General features: G+C 60.6%; 1 protein-coding gene and 1 long non-coding RNA gene across 6 annotated transcripts; one reads left to right on the forward strand and one right to left on the reverse strand.

The window, feature by feature from the left end:
* The first annotated feature begins 178 nt into the window (after positions 1–178).
* Positions 179–23,544, forward strand: LOC101964525 (adhesion G protein-coupled receptor A1). Of its 3 annotated transcripts, XM_078036970.1 has the most exons (7): positions 179–390; positions 6,526–6,715; positions 7,450–7,659; positions 14,646–14,773; positions 16,573–16,696; positions 19,823–19,968; positions 20,546–23,544. In XM_078036970.1, the coding sequence occupies exons 3-7, from the start codon at positions 7,657–7,659 to the stop codon at positions 20,589–20,591; spliced, it is 447 nt and encodes a 148-aa protein (XP_077893096.1). In that variant the 5' UTR covers positions 179–390; positions 6,526–6,715; positions 7,450–7,656; the 3' UTR covers positions 20,592–23,544. The 3 variants fall into 3 exon arrangements, with proteins under 3 accessions (XP_077893096.1, XP_077893097.1, XP_077893098.1); XM_078036971.1 differs by lacking the exon at positions 6,526–6,715; XM_078036972.1 differs by lacking the exons at positions 179–390; positions 20,546–23,544 and having other exon boundaries at positions 6,576–6,715; positions 19,823–20,111.
* Positions 2,720–6,563, reverse strand: LOC110597723 (uncharacterized). 3 transcript variants are annotated; one of them, XR_013433537.1, is made up of 3 exons: positions 5,800–6,563; positions 4,043–4,851; positions 2,720–3,881 (listed from the first exon to the last, which is right to left on the reverse strand). It is a non-coding gene; the product is annotated as an uncharacterized LOC110597723 (long non-coding RNA). The 3 variants fall into 3 exon arrangements; XR_002483479.3 differs by having other exon boundaries at positions 4,078–4,851; positions 5,265–6,563; XR_002483478.3 differs by having other exon boundaries at positions 5,265–6,563.
* Positions 23,545–23,550: the final 6 nt, after the last annotated feature.

A 23,550-nucleotide genomic window follows, 5' to 3' on the forward strand; every position in this document is an offset into this window, starting at 1 on the left:
CCAGGTGGAGCCACTTGTTTCCACATCTAATCTGGAAAATTGCTTTGGCACAGTTGCCAGAAACCTTGGCAGGAGCCAGGCCAGTGGGCAGGCCAGTGGGCAGGGCAGAGAGCTGGGAGGGGCCAAGCATGGGACGGGCCCCTGGGAGCGGAGCTCAGGCAGCAGCACCCAGGCTGGGCTGGCCAGAGGGTGGAGGCTGAGGCTGCGGCCGGATGGGAGTCTCCAGCAGGTCAGTGGGGACAGGGGCCAGGCCCAGCTGCCACAGCCCAGCAGCTCTAGGCAGCACCAGGGACGCCCCCCAAGAAGCAGATTCCAGGAGGGGCTGTCCAGGTACTTGTGCAGAGTCTCCAGCCAAATGGCCCCCTGGGCTGACCTCCATCTCCACAGCTGGTAGGTGGTCAGGAGCTGTGATTCGGGTCTCAACCCCGCCCCCCATAGCCCCTGTGTTGAAAGTTTGATTGCCAGCTGGCAGGTCCTGGGAAGGTAGTGGAAACTTGAGTAGGGGGAGATGGGTCCCCGGCTTTGCCCTGAACCCTTCCCTCCTCCTCTCTGGCTCTGCTTCCTGGCCGTCATGAGGTGAGCAGTTTCTTCTGCCACTCACTCCCTGCCATTGTTCTTCCTTGCTAAGTCCCCAGAGCCACAGGGCCAACCCAATCATGGACTGAAACCTCCAGAACCATGAGTCAGAATAAATCTTTCCTCATTCTAAGTGATTTACCTCAAGCATTTTGTCACAGTGATGAAAAGCTGAGTAGCACAAGAGGAAGGTGTGAGGTGTATCATCTGGGATGGGGGCATGAGTTGGCAGGGGATTGCAGATGGGCCATGAGCCAGGACCCAGGGGTGGGCAGCTGGCAGGGGCATGTGAGATGGGATGGGGAGGAAGGGTCTGGGCCACCACCCCTTCTCCCTAGGCCTCCTTTTGCTTGGCCTGTGCATGGCCCTGATGGATGGAGTAAGGGCCAGGACCTGGTTCTCCCTGAGTTCTCCTCTCTGTATCTGCCTCCCAAGGACAGCAGTCCAAACAGAGTGGTGTCCTGGTCTTGAGAGCAGGGGCAGGACACAGGCTGCCCAGCAGCCTGAGGTCCACTCCTGGGAGGACCTCAAAATGGAATTCTTGCCCAAAGAGCACCAGACCCCCCAGGACACAGGCTCCCATCCCATGAGGACAAATATCGTCCCTAAAAGCAGGTCACTCGGTTGATTATTTGGGTCTGAAAACCAAAAGGTCCCTAGAATTTGGAGCTACCTGAACCCCTGGATGCTTCTGCTCCGTCTTCACCCCACACTGAGGAGCAGGGGCTGGCCTCCAGGCCACAGGTGGGAAGACCTGCTCTGCTGCAGGAAGGGAACCCTCGGCCACTCCAGAGGCCAGCGGGAACTGTCTGCATGAAGTGGGAACTTCATTCAGCGCATCCCTGCGTCTGGGGAGCCGGCACCTGGCGGCTGTGTGCCTTGTGGGCCAGAGTGGTGGCCCGTTGGTGGCAGCGGCATCTGCTGTGACGGGAGCCGGGCTCTCCGTGTGCTGCTCATCTCCCTGTGATCAGCCCTCATTAAAATTCTGAGCTGCGTCTGAAGCTTCTGCAGTGGAGCTCATGGGCTGCTCCTTGTTTCCGTCTGCAGGGGAGGCCAGGCCACGCTTTGGCCAGGAGGGGCTGGTGGGGGTGGGTTGAGGGTGGCCAGCTGCCCAGCGTGGCCACTGTGCCCGGTGCTGCATCAACAGTCCCCCTTAGGCCATAGAACCCCAACTCCATGGCAAGGGTCAGGCCTCTCCAGGGTCCTCCATGTGGAGGACAGCTGGAGGTCAGAGCCTGCTTCCTTACTGCCCAGGCCATCGGCAGGCAGGTGTGTGTTCTTATAAACACAGGAACGCCCCTGCGTGGAGTGGGTGAGCCCGAGGCATGTGAGGCAGGTGGGCAGCAGGGGACACTGCCAGGACCCTGCTCCCGGGGAGGCCTTGGAACCTCCAGCTGTAGGCAAAGGCACCAAGAGGCAGAAAGTCACGCACACCCCACATCAGCACGACACCTGGGGGCAGACCTGCCTCTCACCCTCTCTCCAGGCCCCTGCTAGGGTCCCCAGGGCCTGCAAAACAAGCACGAATCTGCACATGTCGAGCCCTGCCCACCCGGACCCCCAGCACCTCCCAGGCTCGCTCAGACCAGGCCTGGGTGGGTGTCACAGACCATATGGCTCCTCAGTGACCCTCCACAGAGCTGGCAAGGTGAGAGGAGGTCACTCCCAGGGCTCCACCATGCTGGCAGGGCAGGGTCAGATTCTCATGGACCACCAGGTCGGTGCTGCTTCCTCCTCCTGCCACCCTCCACCAGCCCCCACAAACTGAGGCTCTGAGGCCCAGAGGGCCGGCAAGACCACCATGGCTCTGGCCTGGGCACGCGGAGGCAAGGCCCCCCCCCTCCCAGCCTGAGCTGCAGAGGCCCCACAGCTCAAGCCAGCCCCAGGGCCGAGTTGTCCCACCCAGAGCCCGGACACGGCAGGGCCTGCGCCTCGCCGACAGGGCTCAAGACTTGAGAGGACATGGGCCCAAGAAACAAACACCCTTCAGAGGTGAAGCCCACCTAAGACCCTAAAGGAAGGGTGGTCGGCATGAGATGGGCAGAGACAGCAAAAGAGCCGCCACGGCTGTGGGCCCAGCTGGAGCCCAAGGCTTCTCTCTGGCTGGACAGCGCTGGCTAAAGGACCACCGGCAGCAGAAGGCTTTAAGCTTATTAATTTTATTATCTGGTCCTTGAGCTCAGCCTCCCCTCAGGGTAAACATGCGTCTGTTGGCTTGAGTCTGTTAGAAATGGTCGGCACAGGTTCAGATGGGTGCCGTGGGGAGACGCGGGTTGCCATGGCAACCAGAGAGGGCTTTCCTTCCGCCCAGAGAGCAGTGAGGCTCACGGGCAAGCTGGCCATGGCCCCACACCCTCCAGGCAGGCACAAGCCCTGCAGGCCACCATCTCCACGTTCAAGCGGCTCCTGGTTTGTTTCTCAGTCTCCTCCAAATGGCTGGTGGCCATCAGTCCGACTGCAGCCTCAGGAAGAAGCCCAGGGCCTGGGCGACCTGCAGGCTGCAGCCATCCTTCCTCCAGGGGCGTGTTCTCACAAGTGCCAGTTGCCATCCTCAGCGCCTTGGCCCGTCCCGGGTGGGAAGATGCTCAGTCACTGCCAGAAGTCCCCTGAGCCATCGGTCTGATGGGCCTGCACCCCTTTAGTAGAGGGTTAGCCCATCTCCAGGCCAGCTTCATGGCCAGACAGTTTCCTGGAGTCCATGAATAGCCTGCAGATTCGGAGGCCACCAGGTGCAGAAGGAAGCATGGTCTCCGTGGGCCCTGGCCCTGGCCCCTCAGCTGTGGCAGGGTAGCCTGGCCTGCTCTTGCTCAGCAGGGGGTGGCTTGGCCCCAGCTGGGTTCCCATCCCTAACAAGACAGGACCCCCAGCAGCGAGCATGCTGGACCCACCAGCACCCTGGGCAGGGGCAGCCAACTTCCAGCAGCCCACTCTATGACTGCCAACGACCTTCCCATCAGCCAGACAGACACTCGGAATTGCTGAGGAGGCCAGGTCTGTCGAGGCCAGTGTCCTGCTAGTGAGACCTGCTGGTCAATCTCACGAGATGTCCAGTACACTGACCTTTCCAGGAGGCAGGCAGAGACAGCCCTGTCTGCCTCCTGGAGAAAGCTTTGAGCTGGGTGAAGTCTGTCCCCAGCAGTACGTCAACTGCAAACGTCCCCAGAAGGACTAGGGTCTGCGTGTGTCCGTGGCGGCCCTGTCCCACCAGCTCTGGGCAGAAGGTCCAGGGAAGCTCTGCAGGCTAGGCGGCTCCCACTCCTGCCATGGTGGGGCAGACAGTGTGCAGAGCGAGCAGAACGTTCCTCCTGAGTGGTTGAAACAATCAGAAGAAAAATGTTTCAAGACACGTGAAAATTATGTGGTACTCAGAGTCGGTGCCCACGATCAGCTTCCCAGCACCCCCCACGTCCACTTGCGGCCAGCTCGTCTGCTGGACAGGATTAAGTACCATGAGGGGGCACCCTACCAGAGAAGCCCGAGGAGCTGTGGTCTGGCCCTTACAGAGAGGTGGTCTGTGGCTGTGTCCCCCATTTTTCCTCCAAACACAGATCCAGGTGTTGCTGAGAAGGGATTCTACAGAAAATCCACTGGCCATATCCTATGGGTAAAGGGATTATCCTGGATGACCAGGTGGGTGGCCTTGCAATGGCCAATGGACCGGCCTGAAGACTAGAGCTGCTGGCAGAGGAAGAAGGAGTCCCACAGTGGACAGCAGCTCACCTCGTGCCCAAGATTTCCTGCGTCTCCCCGCACTGAGCCTCTCCAGCCAGTGGCTGTGCCCAGCGTGGGCAGCAATTCACCCCTGCTCTGCTGCTCTGCAGGTGTCAGGTGCAGACCCAGGAAGCACCTCAGAAAATGTGTGCATGAGCCCGCCTGGAGTGAGGACCCCACCACAGGCAGAGTGGCTGCCTTGCACCCAGGGGCTCCCCTCCCACTCTTGGTCTGCCGTTTTCCTGGCCTGGTCCGGTCCTTTCACCTTCCTCATCTGGCCAGTGAAGAGAGGGGGCCGTGTGCCTCTGTGACACCTGGTGGAGAAATTTCCTTGTGGCAGACACTGGAATCGTGGGCACCGTGGTGGGACACATGCAGACCCTAGTGCTCTGTGCTCAGCTCTGAGTCCACCCAGCAGAGCCTTGAGGTGGGCTGGCCCTGCACATGTCACCTGGGGGTAGCATCCCGAAACCTCAGGTGGAGGAACCCTGGCCTGCTGCGCTCAGGGCCAGGCGCCCCCTGAGGGCCAGCTTCTTCAGCCGGCCCCTGGCCACTCCAGCAGTCCTAGAGAGGAGGAAAGGAGGCCTGCTGAGAGCTCAGGGCAGCCACAGAACAGCTGCACCCAGGGCATGGGTTTTGCCTGCCCAGCAGACGGGGCCCCACAGCAGGCTGGGCCATGCGCAGCTGACTGCTCCGGGTCTCAGCTTCCCAGGCCTTGATGTCCTGCCCTGTGGGAGAGCAGAGCAGAGGCACCATGCAGGACCCAGGCCAGGTCTACAGCAGCTCTGAGGCCTGCTCTCCAGGTCGGGCAGCTCCTGGCTCCAGCTCCTCTGGGAGGAGGCGGGGGTGGGGGGACAGTCTCAGGCATGCTCAAGGCCAGACACTCGCAGCCAGGGCCTCCTCTGCCCCCTCTAGGGCCCTGGGACCCCCACCCCGAGGCTGAGGGCCCCCAGGGGAGACAGGCCATCTGTGCTCACCTGGCACTGCACAGCAGGTCTGTCTCTGGAGCCTGTGGGGCACGGGTGTCAAGCAGCCCTCAGGGCCCAGGGTCCCTCTCTGCCCGTTTGTCCAGATCACCCAGCCCTGGGGGAGCCACCTGAGAAGTCAGGACATCTGGGGTCTCCAGGACTCCTGGGGGGCTGTAGGCAGATGAAGCCCACCAGGGCCTCACCTCCCTCAGCTGGGGTCCAGGGCACGTCGCAGCATCCAGGGGCTGGGGGGAGCAGGAGAGAGGACAGCCAGCAGCACCCCACCGGATGCTCCCGGCCGGACCCACAAGGCAGGAGCCTGGGTGCCCTGTGTCCAGTTCTGCCCTCCTGCGTCTTCAGGACCACCTCCACAGGGGTTCCCGTTTGGGGGCCCTCAAAATCCAGGGCAGCAGGGGCCTGGATGCTCTGGAGCAGGCACCAGGGCCTGAGTCCAGGGAAGTAAAGCTGAGGAGATGGGCCCCAGTGGGCGTGGCTCAGTCACATTGGCTGGGCTTTGCCCCAGGTGTCCCCCAGGAGAACTAACCTTGTAACCCTCCCGGGCAGCTCAGCAGCGGTGGCCTGCCCAGGGGTGGCAGTGGGGCCCACCATGCTCCCCAGGCACCTTCCTCCACAGGCCCGGCTCCGCCACCCAGACTGCAGGAGAGGGAGGCGCCCCCGGGGCGAGGGGGGCACCTTCTGCCCGACCAGGCCGTCCACAGGAGGAGCAGCCTGCTGACTCACGCTGGGATGGCTCGCCTTCACCTCAGTCTTAGCATATCTGGATTTAAGGATATTTTAATACAAAGACCACGAAAATTCCTCCAAAGTCAGTTTCCTGGTTCACGTTTCTGTTCTTGGAGTCCTGAATGACAGGTATTTCCCTTATAAACGGAGTGCCACTGTCTGGTCCTCCTTCCAGGATGGGCTCTGACATGGGCTGTCTGAACCTGCTGGAGGGAGCAGCAAACCCTGGGCGGTTGTCTCTTTAAATCGGCTCTGCAGTGTGACGGGCGGGTGGCTGGCCGCCTAGCTGGGAAGAACCATTCCACCCTGCGGCAGGAGCCGGCCACCGCGCCGCCATCCGCGCCTCCCCCAGTCCCCATGGTTACGGCTCCTGCTTCCTGGCCGGTCCCTGGTCCCTGCCCGCCGCCGCGCGGAAGACAGGCAGGCACAGGCGGCTGGCGCCCCCCACCTGAGCCCTGGAAGCCGCCCGCTGAGACGCGGTGAATGCCTGCTCTTCCTGGCTCTGACTCATCCTCTCCCGGTGCAGAGCGCCGTCACCGCTGTGCCTGGCCACAGCTCCGGGCGGACTGCAGCCCTGCAATCTGTTGATAACTGCACTTGCGAGCTCCAGGCCACTGGGGATGGAAATCTGTTCCCTGGTGCTGAGAACCCGCCACTCCGCACCTGCACAGGGGAGCACGAGACCAGCACCCCTCCAGCTGTCTCTGCCAAAATAGGTGAGAAGTGAGTGCTGCTCCTGGGGTCTGAGTGGTGGGCGGGGGCCTCCTGCAGGGAGGCAGGGGACACGCGGCAAAGGCGAAGGATGAGCTGCTGGCAGCAGGGTCCACTCATCAGGACCATTTCTTGGGCAAACATGCCAACTGGGGGAGAGGTGCCTCCCGCCACTGGAGAAGCAGGTTCTGGATAACTTTGGGTGAGCGGAGGCATGGAGCTCGATGAGCCCCAGCCTCTTGGCAGAGAGAGTGGCTGTGGGAGGGCTCCAGCCCTGTCCAGCCACACCAGGCGGCGGCTGCTGGGTCTGGCTGTGTGCCGGGAGATTCATTCAGGTTTATTTGATTCTCTTGATTTAAACTGACAGACATGTTTATTTGGCTTTGTGCAGCCTGAAACGATGCAGTTTGGTTCTTGTATTGGATGGTGAGCCAAGATTGATGTTTAAATAAGGACGGGAATGCTGCCCAGGAGGGCAGTAGCAGGCTGAAGGCACTTCCCTTCTTCCCCTTGAAGTCCCCAAGGCTCATGAACCAGGTTGTCACCCAGATCCCTTCATGCCCCAGACAGAGCCTGAGCCAGCAACTCCAACAGGCTGGCTGCTGAGGAGTCCAGAGGGGGCAAACTTCCAGGAGAGCCACTGCTCCCTGCCTGAGCCTGGGCACCGACCAGGGGTCTGCCAGCCGCAGACCAGGGAGGACCCTCCTCTAGGGCCACTGACCATATGCTGTCTTCACAGATGGGTGCAGCCTGCAGACCCCCGCCCACCCCGTCACAGCCACCTTGGCACCCTGAGGCGTCCTTGTCCAGAAGCTCCGCCCGTGGCTGTGGGATCTTGACCTTCTGGACAGCCATGGAGGCTGGCAGGGAGAAGGGCGCCACATAACCTTCCCCGCCACATCTCGGCCCCCTCTGGCACTCCTGCCTGGGTAACTCTGCAGGGCTCATGGTGAGTACTGGACCCCCAGGCCATGGCCTGGGTGCAGCCAAGCATGGCCGATCCCCTTTCAAGAAGGAGGCCCGGTCAGGAGAGTTGGTTGAGGAGTGCCAGCCAGTTAAGGGCAGCCCTCCACGTGCTCCGTCCTGGCAGGGGGAGGCTCTGTGGGCAGAGGCCCACGGCCTCTGGCTGCCTGGGTCTCGCTGCCTGCCCAGGTCCTTCTGCGCTGGCTGGCTCAGTGCTGTTCGTACTGATGAGCTGCAGGCGTGTGGAAATGTCAGATCATTTAATCCAGTGACGTCAGTCCTCTGGGGAGAAAGCCCAGGCCCCAGGGAGGCCCCCTGGGGTCCCTCCCCATCAGGGCCTCAGCCCAGCCACAGGCCCTACCCCCACCCCTGCTGTCTGGGGCATTTCTTTGCCCAGAAAGGAGCACCGTGTGCCCAGCTGGCTGGAGCAGGTACCGGGACCCACGGGGGCCCTCCTGGGAGCCCCTCCCGGCTTGCTGAGGTTGCCACGGCCTCAGGAAGGCTGACGGCAGAGTGCAGAAGGCTTTGTGTGTGCTCTTGAGGGACAGAGACGGGCAGCCGCGGCCGGGCACGTGCAGGGAATGCTGATGGCATCGGGACAGGGCTCCGTGTCCCAGAGCGGCAGGGGCGCCCTGTGCGACCCAGCATCTGCCTCGTGAGTGGCATTCTCTCTGAGTCACCACCTTGTTTTCTTTTTTGACTCAAAAGGTCCAAATAAGAAAGACACTTTCTGCCAAATCCCGCCTCTCCTCAACCTGCACAGGCCCCAAGGCTGAAGGTCACGGGCCATATGCCTCTGGGACCCCCGGCCAGGCTGTGTCCAAGGCTTGGGTGGCTCTCAGAGGACGGCAGGTGGGCACTGGGCCCTGGCTTCCTTTCCGTCCACCAGCTGCTCCCCCAGTGCCACGCCCAGCGTGGCTGTCACCTACATTTGGCATTATTCATGGTTTTCTGTCCTCAGATTCAGAATGTTTGCAAAATGGAAGCTTGCCCTTGGCAGACGCCAAGAGAGCCAACAGGTGCTTCCAGAGGCAGCACCGGGCAGGGTCTGGCCACAGCTCAGTCCCGCCTACCCCCTCCCAGTGCACCCTCAGCCCCTCCTGGCACGAGTGCAGGGCTCCCAGCCTCTCAGTCCCCACGTGGAACCTGCCTCTCTCCCCGTGGCCCCGTGGAGCTCTTTGTGTGCTCCCTGCTGCCGGGGAGGAGCCCTCCTGCTCCCACACTGCAGACTGCCGGGGCACTCTGCTTAGCCGCCGTTCAGCAGTCTTCAGGGTTGTTCTTAACAAACGACATCCACACCTGAGGACTCCAAAGGCACGTGTATGGCCGCCCTGCAGACGGCCTTCCCGGGTCCCACCTCTTCTGTGTGTCTAGAGGCTGTGGTGCAGGTGCGTGCACAGGTCCACTTGGGAGCCCAGACGGGGGCCCCGAAGCACCAGGCGCCTGCACAGTGCCCTCTGGAGCTTCCCCAGCAGCTGCCCAGGAGTGAGCAGCCTCCTCTGCTCCCAGTGTCAGCAGCATCTGGTCTTCCGAACCACAATCCTGAAGCAGCGCTGGATGCAGCCTTGTGCCAGCAGGCTGTACCACCCCTGGCCAGGCTCCCTCCCTGGACAGAGCTGACCTGAGCTCTGACAAGACAAGTTGCTCCCTGCCAGAGGGGACACGTCCTGCAGGACCTAGGTCCACTAGGAAGCTGAGGCCACCTCCACTCCCCAGGGCAGCTCTGTATCCCTGACGGTAACAAGCACAGCGGACGAGGCCCAGCTGCTTCTCCAACAGGTGCCATGATCTTGGAAGCCAGCAGACACTAAGAAGCATGTGACTGCTCGGTCACCTGTGGCCTCACCCTTGACTCCAAGAAGGCCTGTTCCTAAGGGAATGAGTGACACCTGAAGTTGCAGTTAGAACTGCGCAGACCTGGGTGCTCCCTCCGCCTCCTATGAGCGCCTGGGCTGAGGTCGGGAGGGTGCTCCTCGGGTGCACGACTCTGGCCTTCCACTGCTCGCTGCTCGCTGCTCAAGGAGCCAGGATTGGGCAGGGTGGCTTGGTGGGGTGCGCTGACATTGCCTGATGAATACCTGTGTGTCCAGGGATGCAATAGGATGGTATGTGGGGTGGCATGGGGTGGAGCTGCGTGGAGGGCCCTGAGGGTGGAAGGGCGTGGCACGCAGGGCCCTGCGGCCTGCAGAGGACGGTGTCTGCGGGCCCTCGGGGCTGGGGGCGGGCCGTGGGGGTGAGGGGGTGGACTGTGGGGTTAGGGGGCGGGCCATGGGCTGCGTGCAGTCAGTGTGGTGTCATGCGACAGCGCTGCGTGTGCTGGTGGGGAATATGAGGAGGCTTTGCTGCTGTGGGCTGGTGAGGCTCAGCCGCAGGACTTACTGGCACCGTCAGGTGGGGCCTTTGGACCGGCTCGTTCTCTCATCTGATTTTCGTCTGCTGCTGGTGGCACAGCACCTGGTGTCAGTGGCTTTGCTTTGGTTTTGGCGCCAAGAATTGAAGCAGCAGAGGACTCACTGAGGACTCACTCTACCCCCACTGCTGGGGATTCGGGGCCTTCATTGGAAGGGTCCTCTGCCACATTCAGCAGGGCCCCTAGAGCCATGACGGACCTGCCCAGCCCCTGCCTGGAGTGGAGGATCCAGCACATGGTGCTTTTGAAGCCCCTCTTGGAGTCCTTCTTCCCCTCCATGCAGAAGTGCCCAGTCCCAAACAGACTTGACGGGGTCAAGACCCCAAAGGCAGGGGATGGAGCACAGAGGCCTTCAACTCAGCCCTGCGGTGAAGCCCAGGGTAATGCCTCTTTCCCTGCTGGGCCCCAGGTGGATGGGGAACTCTGAAGCTGCCTGAGGCCTTCTCTGCATGAAGTCAGCTCTGGGAGAAATCAAGAATTAGGACCGGGGCCACAGTAGGTGGTGGGAGGTGGTAGCTCTAAGCTCCTAAAAGGTATGAGCTACACCTGTGATGGTCTGTCCCCCTCTGGCGCTGAGGGGGTGGGAAGGAGCCTGGACAGGCACATAAAAGACCCTGTGTCAGCATCACAAACCTTCCGAGTGCTTCCCCTCCCCAACCCAGCAGCAGCAGACTGAGCCCAGCCGGGTGCAAGGGAAGCCTCCGGCTCCTGCCACCCCCGCCAACGTTCCAGAACTCTGGCAAGTTCTTTTTGGCTTGCTGCTTTTTATTCTCTCCAGCCTAAAAACTTCAAAATGTACCTGGATCTCAGGTGGAGAGTGTCATCCCACCTCACACTGCCCCTTGAATTCTGAACTTTAAGCAAGTATCCACCAGTCCAGGAGGAGAGTCTCCACGGTGTGGTCCACCGGTTTTTTGTGACCTCAGGGTCCCATGTGCCCCTCCAACCTGAAACCATGACAAACGATACCTCTGTCACGTTCAGGCAGGGTGATCTGTGTTAACAACAAACAGATCACTCATCTTCCAGCTTTCGCCAAAACCTTTTCATGAAAACGTGATCGCTCGATAAGATGCAGTTGTCATTAAAAAGGCACACGGGACACGTCAGGTCCTGAAGACTATGGTCTGAGTCTGCACAGACCCAGGAAAAGCTAGGAAGAGGAAGAGGAAAGGGTGGAAGAGGACAGGAAGCTGACAGAAGGCCTGGCCTTGGTGCTCGCTGCACAGGAGGTGCCTGGAGAGGGGCCTTGTCCCCAGGTGTGGTGCCCACTTCCCCACCGGTCACCAAGAGGGTGCAGTTGGAGCAGAGGATTGCAGGTGCCTGACTGAGGTCTTCTCCCGTCCTCGCCCTTCTTCCTGCCTTCCTCAACACCCTGCGCCGTCCAACACAGAACACACCAAAAAGGCTGTGTCCACCTACATAAGAGGAGCTGGAAGGGGTTGAGAAAGGGGTACAATCTGCTCACGGTGGGGCGGGCACGTCCCTGAGACTGTCAGGCAGGCAGCACACTGGGCCAGGGGACTCTGTGTTTCCCAGGGAACAGAGGCACCTCCTCAGTGGCCTCTGAAGCAGCCTGCCCTCCTCAGGCACAGAAACCAGCAGACTTTCCAGGCCTCTCGTCAGGGCCGAGAAGGCTGGGGGCCTTGGTCCCTCCCCTCCCGGCCCAGAGGCTCTCCCGCTGTCCCCCAGTCTCTGACCGTCACTGCACCAAGAGGGCTCCAGCTTCCTGGCATCAGAGGACTTAGGCACCTAAGCCGCGCAGATTCCAACGCACGTGGGATCGGCTTCATGGTTGTGCCCAAAGAACATTTGCACGGTAAACTCTTCCAAGAGGAACTTGCCCATGTGTGAACTTTGAAAAATAAAATGTTACTCTATTTTGCATTAGCTACTTTGAATTTTAAATGCCAACTCTAAACATGTAGAAAGGCACTGCTGTAACTAATTTGGAGAAAGAAAAACACAGGAAACCAAATCAAATCCTAGTTCCTTAGGAAATTCACTGTTGACCCCAGTGAGCTGCCTGTAGTGGAAGCCCAAGGTGACATCCTGGGGCCCGGGGGCCGCTCCTGTGCTATGCCTCACCCGCTGGGTCCCCAGGTGAGAGGTCGGCCCCCACCCCAGGCAGGGTGGCCTCCAGGCTGCAGGCCCCAGCCTGGTTGAAGTTTCTACCAACACCTCCAGGTCCTGCGCTGGCTCACTGAGAGGTCAGCCTGTCCAACTTCTAACGTGGCCTGCCATGGCCATGTGACCTGAAACCACAGATGAGGTGTGTTCAAATGCAAGTGTCCCATGGGCCCTGGGGACAGAAGTGAGGGGACAGGAAAGGGACAGGAGGCACGCTGCTTCAGATGCCAAAATGAGCCCTCTGCCTGCTGTGACTGTTCCCTCCCCCCACACAGCCGAGCAGGGGTCTGAAACCCGCAGGCAGGCTGGCCACCACACGTCCCACTGCAGTGACAGTGGCCCCTGGGGAAGGCCGTGGAGGACCAAGAGCCCCCAGACCTGGGTGTGAAGCCAGCCGCAGCGGCCCAGGGCCTGTCACGGGAGGGAAGAGCCCGCCGCCCTGGTGCCCAAGTGGAGCTCTTGTTCCCCAGCCCTCAGGGGCAGCCCCTCTCAGCAGGGAACTCATCAGACAAGAGGGTGTCTCCAGGACGGAGCCGGCTCCACAGGAAGTAGGAGGACAGCCTTGGTCTTCCCACGACGGCAGGAGCGTCCCCATCACCCACAGCCAGCTCAGAGGCTGGGCACCAAGAGATGTGTGGGCTTCCCAGAGGAGGCCGCTCTCCACGGATCCGACCGGGCCCGCAGCCCTCTGAACTACAGGAGGTTGCTGACCCTTGGGCCCAGGGAATCAGAAGACCCAGGTGGCCCTTCCACCTCTGCTCTCCTCAGAGGGGACGGGGAGGCCAGGAGTCTCCAGCCAGCCTTCCCTTTCCCACCCTCAGGGCCAAGTACCCAGACCAATCTCAGGGCTGAGCCTGATCAGTGTCCAGGAAGAGAGAACCAGCTACAAACTCTGCCTGGGGAAACAGCCGGTCCCACTGCTCCTCCAACCACTTACCTCCTCCAACACCCACACCCAGCAAGTGCCAGACCCACTCAGGCAGAGTGTGGCGTGAGGGTACGTGAAGGCCAGGATGGGGCTGACCCCCCTTTCTTGGTCAGTCAGGAGCAGGTGAGCCTTGAGGTCTCCAGTGGAGATGGTGCAGGCCACAGTGGCTCTGTCCTGAGGCCGGAGTGTCCAGGCAATCTCATGAGCTTGCCATCTGGCAGGACGACAGCTGCACGGAGCCAAGAGTTCTACAGCCTGAGCCCCCAGAGTCATGGATGTTCTGCCCCATCTACACCTGTGCCTCCACAGACGCCTGCACTGCCCACGCCACCGTCTGGGAGGCAGGGGCCAGGACAGTGAGCACCAGGGGCAGCTGCCACCCGGCCAGCGTGTAGCCCCCAGAGATGCCTTGAGACTTGCCCAGAACAGGATGCCACATGGGGGCCAAGGAGAACGAAACCTCCATCAGCTCCAGATATTTCTACCAGGATGGTCAGTTCTACTCCAGCACAGGCACGTCCCGCTCGCCTGGGAACTGCACCGTGAGCCCTGGGCTCTGTGGCCATGCATAGTAGAGTCAGGGACACCAGATGAGCCAGGGCCGCGGTCCCCTGTGTATTTGTCCACAGGAACATTTCTTCCTCCATGTACTTGGGGTGGACACTACACAGACCTATGGACACGTGCACCCAACTCCTGATGGCTAAGAACAGAGCGTTGGTGGGTGTGAGTCCAGGGGTGGGTTGGGGTAGCCTCTCTGTAAGGCCCACTGAGACACAGTGGGCGTCTGCCAGGAGACGCATGCTGTGGAGGCCAGCACCATGCCTGTGTCACTCAGTTCTGCATCGCTATGACCAAAGAGAACAATGCAGAGGAGGAAGCATTTATCTGGGCTCAGGGTTTCAGAGGTTCTGTCCAGGTTGGCCGACTCCACGGCTCTGGGCCCCAGTGAGGCAGAACATCGTATCAGAAGGGCGAGGCCAAGGAGAGCAGCTCAGGGCATGGCAGCAGGAAGCAGAGACAAAATATAAACCCCAAACACGCGCCCCAGGGGCCCACTTCCTCCAGACACAACCCACCTGCTGTGTTCACCCCCAGCTGGTCTGCCTCAGTGGATTAGGTCAGACCTCTCTGAACATTCTGAGCTTCTGGGGGACGCCCCGTGTCTGGGCTGTCACACTTTGCCTTTGCCAGTCACCTTGGACAGAACAGGAGGCAGGCATTGGCTCTGGAGAAATGCCACCCTCTGGGAGCCGCTGTCAAAGACATAGGATGCCGCGGCCCAGCAGAGCTGGGGAGACAAAGATCTAGCCGTGGGCAGCCGGCAGCTAGAGAACTCTTTCATGAGCCTCGGGGCAGGGTCTTCTCAGCTACCATGGACCCCTAGCAGACATGCTGGGGGTCAGCCCGATGCCTGAGCCGTAGGCATGGGAGGCCGACTCGTGACCAGCCGCTCGCCCACGCCGGGCCTCGGTCACATGGGTCTCCTCTGCTTCCTCTCCAGGATTTGAAGACTGTCCTCTCCCTGCCCCGGTTCCCAGGGGAGTTCCTGCACCCCGTGGTGTATGCCTGCACTGCCGTCATGCTGCTCTGCCTTCTCGCCTCTGCAGTCACCTACATCGTGCACCGGAGGTAAGGCTGTAGGCCACCTGCCCCTCCATGCCCACCCTCAGATGCAAGCCCTGGGCTGGGCTCACCGCCCTTCTGGTGGCAGGACACCCTCCAGCACCCAGGCCCATCACAGTGGCTCAGGGAGAGCCACTGTGATGGGCCTGGGTGCTGCCAGATCTCGAGAAGCCAGGCCTTCCTGAGTGCCTGTGGGTCAGCACCCCAGAGCCCATGCCTAGCGGCCAGCAGCACCCTTGCTTATTGGTGCTGAGGCTTTTTACCCAGGAAGAGCAGTTTGATCAGATTTCTATTTCTGAGCTGGGTTTTGGCCACCTTGCCTGGGAGTGGGGGACGTCTTGGAGTCTGTGTCACCTGCAGAGGCACTGAAGTGTGAGCAGGGCGCTGACATAGTCAGGCCTACCCACAACCAAGGCGTAGGTCAAGCTGGGCCTTGGCAATGGTCATAGCCCAGGAGCAGATGGGGACACATTCAAGGCTATAGCAATCAGCTCAGGCATCGGCAGCCACAGCCAAAGAAGGAGGTCTGGAGAGCCAAGGTCATGGTCATGGAGAGGAAGAGAGGCCGTGGCATGGGAGAGGCTGGGGCAGGAGCAGAGGCCATGGCCACGGGAGAGACTGGGGCAGGAAGAGAGGCCACGTCATGGAAGAGGCTAGGGCAGGAACAGAGGCCACGGCCACAGGAGAGGCTGGGGCAGAAAGAGAGGCCACGTTCATGGGAGGAACTGGGGCAGGAAGAGAGGCTATGGCCACGGGAGAGACTGGGGCAGGAAGAGGGGCCACGGCCACGGGAGAGACTGGGGCAGGAAGAGGGGCCACGGCCACGGGAGAGACTGGGGCAGGAAGAGGGGCCACGGCCACGGGAGAGACTGGGGCAGGAAGAGGGGCCACGGCCACGGGAGAGGCTGGGCCAGGAAGAGAGGCCACGGCCACGGGAAGGAGCTGGGGGGGTCTGAAGTCCTTGTCTTCGTCAGTCTGAGATGCTATAACAAATGACCAGAGATTGGGCGGCAAATCAACAGTGATTTACAAAAGAAGTTGATTTCTTACAATTCTGGAGGCTGGGAAGTTCCAAATTGGTGCCCTGGCAGATTTGGTGCCTGGTGAGGCCCATTCCCTGGCCCACAGGGGCGCCTGCTCACTGAGGCTTCTCATGGTTGAAGAGGCAGGCAGCTCCCTGAGCTGGCCTTTGCAGGGACACGGATACCCTTCCAGGTCTCTGCCAGAACACACACTTCCCGGTACCATCCCTTGGTAGTTTGGGCTCAGCGTAGGAACGGGGGCACACACATGCAGACCTCAGCCCTGGGATCATGGGAAGAGAAGTAGATGTGTTCAGGGCCGTGGCGAATTCCAAGGCATGACTGAGCACCAAGCCCTGGCCCCAGCTGGTCAGGCAGAGCCCCGACCCACCTTGTCATGAGACGGTCCCAGCCCAGAGGATGTCCATTCCAGGTTGCAGGCACTCACCGACCGTTACATGACCACATCCTCCCCAGGGTTGGACACCTGCTGGAGAGGGAGAAACCCATCTTGGGAACCAGGGGATGATGTCCCTTTGTCCATCACATGGTCAGATTGGTGAACTCTGCAGAGCCCTTCCGGGTTCACTATCCAAACGATCTTGCACAGAGTTGCTGGAACAGCAGCAAGAGATGGGGACGGCATAGGATCTGCTAGAGCAAGTCGGCATGGCCGTGCCCCACCGATGGTGTCCAGCTCCCCCGAGGGCGATCCGGGAAGAGTGCTCTGACGTGCTTTTCCATGAAGTGCCAGTTCCTAACCTGAGACCCCGTCTCCCGCAGTGCCATCAGGATCAGCCGGAAAGGCCGGCACACACTGCTCAACTTCTGCTTCCACGCAGCCCTGACCTTCACCGTGTTCGCCGGCGGCATCAACCGCACCAAGCACCCAATCCTGTGCCAGGGGGTGAGTGTCACTGTCTGCATCCTGCTGCAGATGCCAGTATCCTCCATGTCCCGGGGTGGGAGTGGGGCCCTGCCTCCTATGGCTGGAAAGGGAGTCAGGCATCCATCTGGCCGTCCACGTGACAGCTGTGTTCCACCTGTAGCCTGCGATCTGCTCAGCTTTCAATCATGCGGAACAACATATCTTCCACTGGCAGGCCCGCTCTGAGGCCTCCTTCCCAGGAATCGGGCTAGGCTGCCCCTCCTGAAGAGACAGTCGGGTGGGGCTCAGGGGAGGGACCAGTCAGACTCCCAGATGCCACCAGCCTGGAGTCAGGGGGAGCTTTGCCACATGCAGGCCACGTGTGGTTCTATTCTCTCAGGGAAGGTAAAGCCCATGGCAGAGGATGTTCCATAAGAACCAGGCCTGGTCCTGTTCACGTTGGGCTGTGGCTCTGGCCAAGAGCCCCGCTACAGTTCCAGGGTGGCCTCTGTGTGCACACACAAACCCCCCACCTGCTCTGAACCCAGGCTCCAGGGGTGGGGCTGTTCCAGGACCCAGAGCCACGTGCCGAGGACCCATGCAGTCTGTCTGGGTCCCTGGGGCCTCAGGCTGGTCCCTGGCTGCCTTTTTTACTGCAAATACAGAAACACCTATTGATAAGCATGGGCGGAGCCTCTGCCCCATTCCTCAGGCCCCTGTGACCCACACGGCCCTCAGTGGCTGTTGGCCTCCCCTGACCTGTCCAGCTGAGATGTGTGCCTGAGGAGGCCCCCGGGCGGACAGGCTCCAGCACTGCCTCTCCATGAGCCAGCGCCTGGGAAGTCCCGAGCATGTGCTGCTGTAAATGCACCTGGGGCCATCCGAGAAGTAGTCAAGTGATCATTATCTCTATGTCCACGCGTGGCCTCCGATTCTGTCCAGCTGGGACCTGCCAGCCACAGAGCCCGTGGGAATCACCTTGGGGACTCGGGGACCCTGCCAGGCCTCCCAGAAACCTGTACCAGTCCCCAAGCTCCATCCAGTCTGGACCAGCCCCTGGAGCCTGAAACCAGCCCTACCCCAGCAGAGGTCTTGACCCGTGGGGACGGATCAGGTCAGGAAATGTCAGTCATGGTCTCTAGAGGTCATGTCGTATGGTCAATGCTCCGCCATTGTGACAGCCGCAGGAACCTCTGGGAGGGAGTGGCCCTCTGCAGGCTGACAGAGGAAAGACCAGGACCCCTGCAGATGCCGTCCCCACGTCTGGCTTTGGTTCCAGAAGGGGCAGGCCTGGTCACTACTCACCCATTCGCTTGTCCAACATGCCTGCCAGGTGCCAGGCCATACATGGATGTGGAAACACTCCTGTCTCACTCAAGTGGTAGAACTTGACTCTGGGCAGCAGCAGGCAAGACAAGCCCGGCTACAAGCTAGTAGCACCCTGGGAGTGGCTAAGCTGCTGGCCGGAGGAGCAGAGCCTGGCACTGCAGCTCAGGACGCCCCCGCAGGCTGCAAGGAGTAAGACCCACAGCCTGACGTCACCCCCTTGCCTCTGGACCCACGTGGCTGCACATTGCAGGGCCCTCGAGAGGGAGCTAGGGGTTCTGATGTGCAGTCCAGCAGGAGGAAGGGGCCAGCCTGGGCATTCACACAGCATGGCAGCTCCCACACCAACTGCAGGGGAGAACCCAGGGGCCAATGCCTCCAGCTCGCCATTCACCTGTGACCACAGCCTGACATGGGAGCCAGGGCTCCTGGCCCCCTCCCGAGCCACACAGCAGAACGCCTGGAGAAGTGGTCCAGCCCTCTGAGTGGCTGGAGAGAAGAGACGGTTGCCATGGCGACAGAGATGACCCTGAGCCTCTTTGAAGTATTAAGTGACATCATAAGTGAAACGGGCCACCGCGTGCATCAGTGCTGGCCCTGGGCCCAGAAGCGAGGGCGTGAGCGCTGCTGTGTGCTGCCTCCTTTCCCGCAGTAGCCGGCTGTGCTTTGGCCTCCCCACGTGTCCAGCATACAGCTGGCGTTCAGGAGACAGAGTCCTTCCATTCATAGACTTCCTGGCCAGGCCAGCCCCGAGCTCACCTCCCTCCCTGAGCTCTGTCACCTTCCTCGGCGCCCTGGGCTGACAGTTGGGCTCCTGAGGATGTCTCTGAGTTTCTGTGTGCACATGACGATGATGGCCACACAGAGATTCCTGAGCAGCCAGAGGGACCCTCCTTCAAGCCAGGGCCAGGCCCAGGTGGCCACTGATGCCCATACTCTTGGGTGCAGAGAGCTCAGCGCCTCACACTCTTGTCCGGGCTGGGGGCCCCCTTAGTCCTTCAGATGTGCACACCAGCCCCCACCCCAGCCAGGGGCCCGGAAGGCACAGGAAAACGCGGAGCCACGCAGAGGGAGCTCCTGCAAAACCACAAACAGAGTTCTTTGACCTTTCCACCCCCACAAAATCCACATCAATCATTACAGACTTTGCTCATAAGTGAAAATTGAACTTCGGGTTTGATAAATCATTTTAATGGTGCAACATTAGCTTTTTCGGGGAATCTCTGTATTCCTTAAACGTTTATGTCCTTCCCAATTATAGCAATATTTTACTTGTCATTTTGAAATGTCAGGTTATTACCTTGAAGGTAACCTCGTTTCATGAAATGAGATGGAAACGAAGTAGTGCAGAATGTGTAATTAGCTAGCGCACAAGGGCCAGGGATGGGATGCAGCTCCCGCGGCCGTTTCCATAGTAATGAGTCACTCTGACGCGGGTGGCTGTCCAAACCTCTCCGGCAGGGCTTTTCTTACGTAATGCCACAGACAGCAGCACACAGAGAGCCCCGCAGTGCAGCTGCCTCCCCTTCCACTGGGCACCCCGTGTCATGGGACTGCAGAGGAAATGCGTGGGGCTGGCGTGGATGCTGCCCAGGAAGGGTACTTAGGCCACGGGCTGCCTTGGGCGCCCGCCAGCTTCTCTGCAAGAGATCAAAGTGGCACAGACAAGGGTCTCTGCCACCCTTGCTAGTACCCCACACCCTGAGCCTTGTTTCTTGTGGCTCCCGGGCTGTAGGAGCTGCTGGGTACAGGGTGTGGTCCCAGCCCACCTGGTGCTCCTGGGAGGCAGGCTGCCCGTGGTGGGGACGGGGGCTTCAGCTGACACCTCTCCCCCTCCAGGTGGGCATCCTGCTGCACTACTCCACACTGTCCACCATGCTGTGGGTCGGAGTGACTGCGAGGAACATCTACAAGCAGGTGACCAAGAAGGCCCTGCCGTGCCCGGGTGCAGACCAGCTGCCGTACCCCAAGCAGCCCCTGCTCAGGTACACAAGCCCACTCACCTGAGACCCTGCCCAGGATGTGCCTTCCACAGGTCTGGGGACTCCTCTCCAGGCCACTCTAAGCCTGAGAATTATCAGATCTTCCTGGGTCACTTGGGGCCGGATGGGACTGGGGACTGGGCAGCATGAGGTGGGGCTGGGGACAGTCGCTGGGTGGGCTGGGAGTACATGGGAGCACCAGGGGCCCCCGTGCTGGGTGCTCGAGTGAGGCCCTCTGGGCTGGGGGCCGGGCGTGGAGGCTGGACGGCTGTGGCTCACCCCCTGGTCTCAGCGGCTCTTTAGCTGGGAGGCCATCCCTCACTCGGGCAGTGGTTTTAAGGTGACTGTGTGCTGAGGGCCATTACCAAGTAGCCTGGCCTGTGGGACTGGGAGGATGGGTCAAGGGGCACTGCTCCTTTCTCAGGGGACTCACAGTAGATGTGGCAGGAACCACTGTGTGCTGGGGCGCTGGGGACAGCCTGAGGACAAGGGCAAGGTAGTGGCCTCCCTCTCGTGGGGCAGAGCAGGGAAGTCCCACAGGACCAGAGGTCCCCAGCTCCTCACACCACAACCCTAACAGGAGAGCAACAGGAGCTCTGCCATCCACTCTTCCAAGTGCAGACTGAGCCTCAACTCTGCAGCTGCACCTTCCAGCTCTAAGCAGGCCTCGTCTCTGCTGTCTAGAAGGTCACTGGTCTCCACCTTGAGCCTCTTACTGAGTTTTCCTGGAATGACCTACGTGTGGTTCTTGTGAGAGCCGCCTGCTGCTATGAGGAGCGGTTCAGGGGCTGTGGAAGCCTAGGCCCTGATACAGCTCCCTCCGGCCCTGACCTCGAAGGGCTACTCCAAACTCCACCAGGGTCTAGCACCATTGGAAGAGCACCTGGGGGCAGGCTGCCCAGGGCAACCGGAGCCCCTCTGCAGCTCTGTGGCCTGGCCTGTGCTGCTGGGAGTGTGTGGCACCTGGCCCTCCCCAAGGGTCTATAAGCTGGAGTCTTTCCTCTCAGAGCCCCGGAGGGCCCTGGGCACACTTGGCAACAGCCTTGGCCACGTCCTCTTTGACCCAGCATTCCACTCAGAGGTGGCTCTTCAGTGGGTGGCTAGGCAATGGGCATCCTGGGTCTGCACTGCTGGCCCCAGGCCCAGAACTCACATGCAGTCCAGGCCTTTCAATAACAGAAAGCAGGTCTGAGCCCAGGAGCTGTTTGGCCCCAGGAGGCAGGAGCCTGGGAGCACCTTACCAGGTGCACATCCTGCTCAACGGCCTGGACAGAACATTGCCCCCTTCTTGTTGGACCCTTGGCCACGGCAGCTGGGCAGCCAGTTCCTATGGGCAGCAGGCCGTACTTCTGAGCTTGAAGGAGTCCTGAGTGTCCTGGCCCCACCTGAAGTTCTCCAATGGGATAAAAAGAAAATGACGTCCCCAATGCTCTGCAGGATGCCCAGGGGTGCTCTGGGGCCCCCTGCATCCTGAGAAGCCTCTTCCCGAGGCCACATGGGGTGCTGTGGCACTCCACACCCCTCACTGGACGTGGGGAAACCAAGCGCAGTCCAGGAGAGCACAGGAAAGTACAGCCGTGGGAGATGTTGCAGGACTCAAGTGGATGAACCCAGGATAAGCCTGCCTCCTCTTTCTGCCTGAGCCTGCGCACCCCGTGGCGGGGTCAACTTGGGTGCCTCCTCTCTCCGTGAGACCACCTGGTGAACAGAAGGTGCTGACCTTTCTGCCCCAACATAGGGATCAGGAGCCTGCCCTTGGGTCAGCCAGGTGGCAGAGCAGGAAGGTTCAGTGGAGGCCTGGAAGAATGAGGCCTCAGCCTCTTGCAGCTGGAAACTTCCTGCTAAGTGGACTCACTGCCAAGGTCAAAGTCATGTCTACCTGCTCCCAATGGTTATGGAGGTCTGTGGTTTCCCGAACAGCATGCGCCTGGGCTCAGCAGACATTTGTCAACTTTAGATGGTAATCTGCCTGGTCTCACCTCCCCTCACTCTTGGACGTGCCCCTGCTGCACATGGTCTGCAAGGCTCCCAAGCACCCTGTTTGGAAGCATCACATGGGTGTTCAGGCCCTCAGAGATCGGCCTGCTGGGCATGTGCAGAAGCTGCACAGCAGTGACCCACCCCGGTCTCCCTGATGACAGAGCCCACACCAGCATGCGTCTCTGGGACAAACTGGAGCACCAAGAAGGGGGCCGTGGCCACTACAGCAGTCCCCAGGCCCAGTCCTGTGTGGGGCCAGGTGAGTGCCCAGACATGGGCATGGGGACAGGCCATCAGAGGCCAAAGGCCCTCAGGTGAAGGCAGGCCATGGGCCACCACAGCTCATAGCCCAGCTCCACTGGGGGGTCACACAGACACACAGTTCACAGCAGAGGAGGGGCTGCACTTTCACGGGACTGAGTCCTGTACCTGCAGCTCCTAGTTCCTCCCAGCAACTCCGTCGTCTGCAGTGCACAAGTCCTGTCTCTCCTGGGTCGGGCCTCTCCTGGGTCTCCTTTCTTCTCACTGTCAGTGTACACGGGGTTTTCCCATCTGCATCCCACCTTTCAATGTCTAGAAATACAATTCCTACCCACAGCTTTGCTAACTCCTCATGTCAACTGTGCCTGGGGACGGTGCTGCCCCTTCCACACCGGCCCACGCCCTCCAGGGGACCGTGCTGCCCCTTCCACACCGGCCCACGCCCTCCAGGGGACTGTGCTGCCCCTTCCGCACCGGCCCACGCCCTCCAGGGGACCGTGCTGCCCCTTCCGCACCGGCCCACGCCCTCCAGGGGACCGTGCTGCCCCTTCCGCACCGGCCCATGCCCTCCAGCTCCTCTTTCTGCCTGATTGCTCTGAGCCATGCCTCAAGTCCAGCAGAGGTCATCACTGTTTTTCTTCCTAAAGTCTAGCTCTTGTTTTATCTGTTTCCCTATTTCTCTATGATTTCTGCTCTGGTCTTGATGCCCTTTCTCCCCGGCCTTTGCCTGGTTTTCTCTTCCTTCTGGTTCCACAGCATAAACTCCATCATTGGTTTGAAACCTTTCTCCTGTAAGGTGCACATTTCCCTCCACTGCACCGCTGTGTCGACACCAAGGTGTGTTGTGGGGCTTTTGGTCCAGCTCAGAGCATCTTCAACCTTCCCTTGGGGTCTCTTCCTTGGCCACTGATTACTTAAGAGTGTATAGTCACATTCTCACAGAGCATTAGACATTCAAGGGGAAACAGCTCCCTGGAAATGTGTGGGACTTTGGGTGGTGGATCATGGAGATTCCCATCTGATCGAATGGTTGTGGCTGGCCAGTCTCTGTGGAGAGATCTCCGCAGTGATGAGACATGTCTGTTCCTTCCCCGTGTTTGGAAAATCCACATCTGCCATGGGACTCTGCAGCTGCAGCAGGGCCACAGAAGGGCCAGGAGGGGGTTAATCTGTGCATTCTGCTGTGGGGCCAGTGGCAGCCAGGTTGGCCAACACCTGCTTTCCTGGGATTTCAGGAGATCTAGGGCTGTTGGCCATGTGTCCAGGAGAGCTGCCACCTCTAGAGAGGGCCAGGGTTAGGCCCCTGAGCAGGCTTCACCCAGACCTCACTGGGCAGAACCAAGG

The sequence above is a fragment of the Ictidomys tridecemlineatus genome, unplaced genomic scaffold, assembly GCF_052094955.1.
Source record: "Ictidomys tridecemlineatus isolate mIctTri1 unplaced genomic scaffold, mIctTri1.hap1 Scaffold_5441, whole genome shotgun sequence".
Classification (NCBI taxonomy): Eukaryota; Metazoa; Chordata; class Mammalia; order Rodentia; family Sciuridae; genus Ictidomys; species Ictidomys tridecemlineatus.

Excerpts from the sequence above, each read along its gene's own strand:
- LOC101964525 (XM_078036970.1), top strand. Across the intron at positions 14,774-16,572 it reads ACCTACATCGTGCACCGGAG|TGCCATCAGGATCAGCCGGA; the intron begins GTAAGGCTGTAG and ends CGTCTCCCGCAG. Across the intron at positions 19,969-20,545 it reads CCCAAGCAGCCCCTGCTCAG|GAGAGCAACAGGAGCTCTGC; the intron begins GTACACAAGCCC and ends CAACCCTAACAG.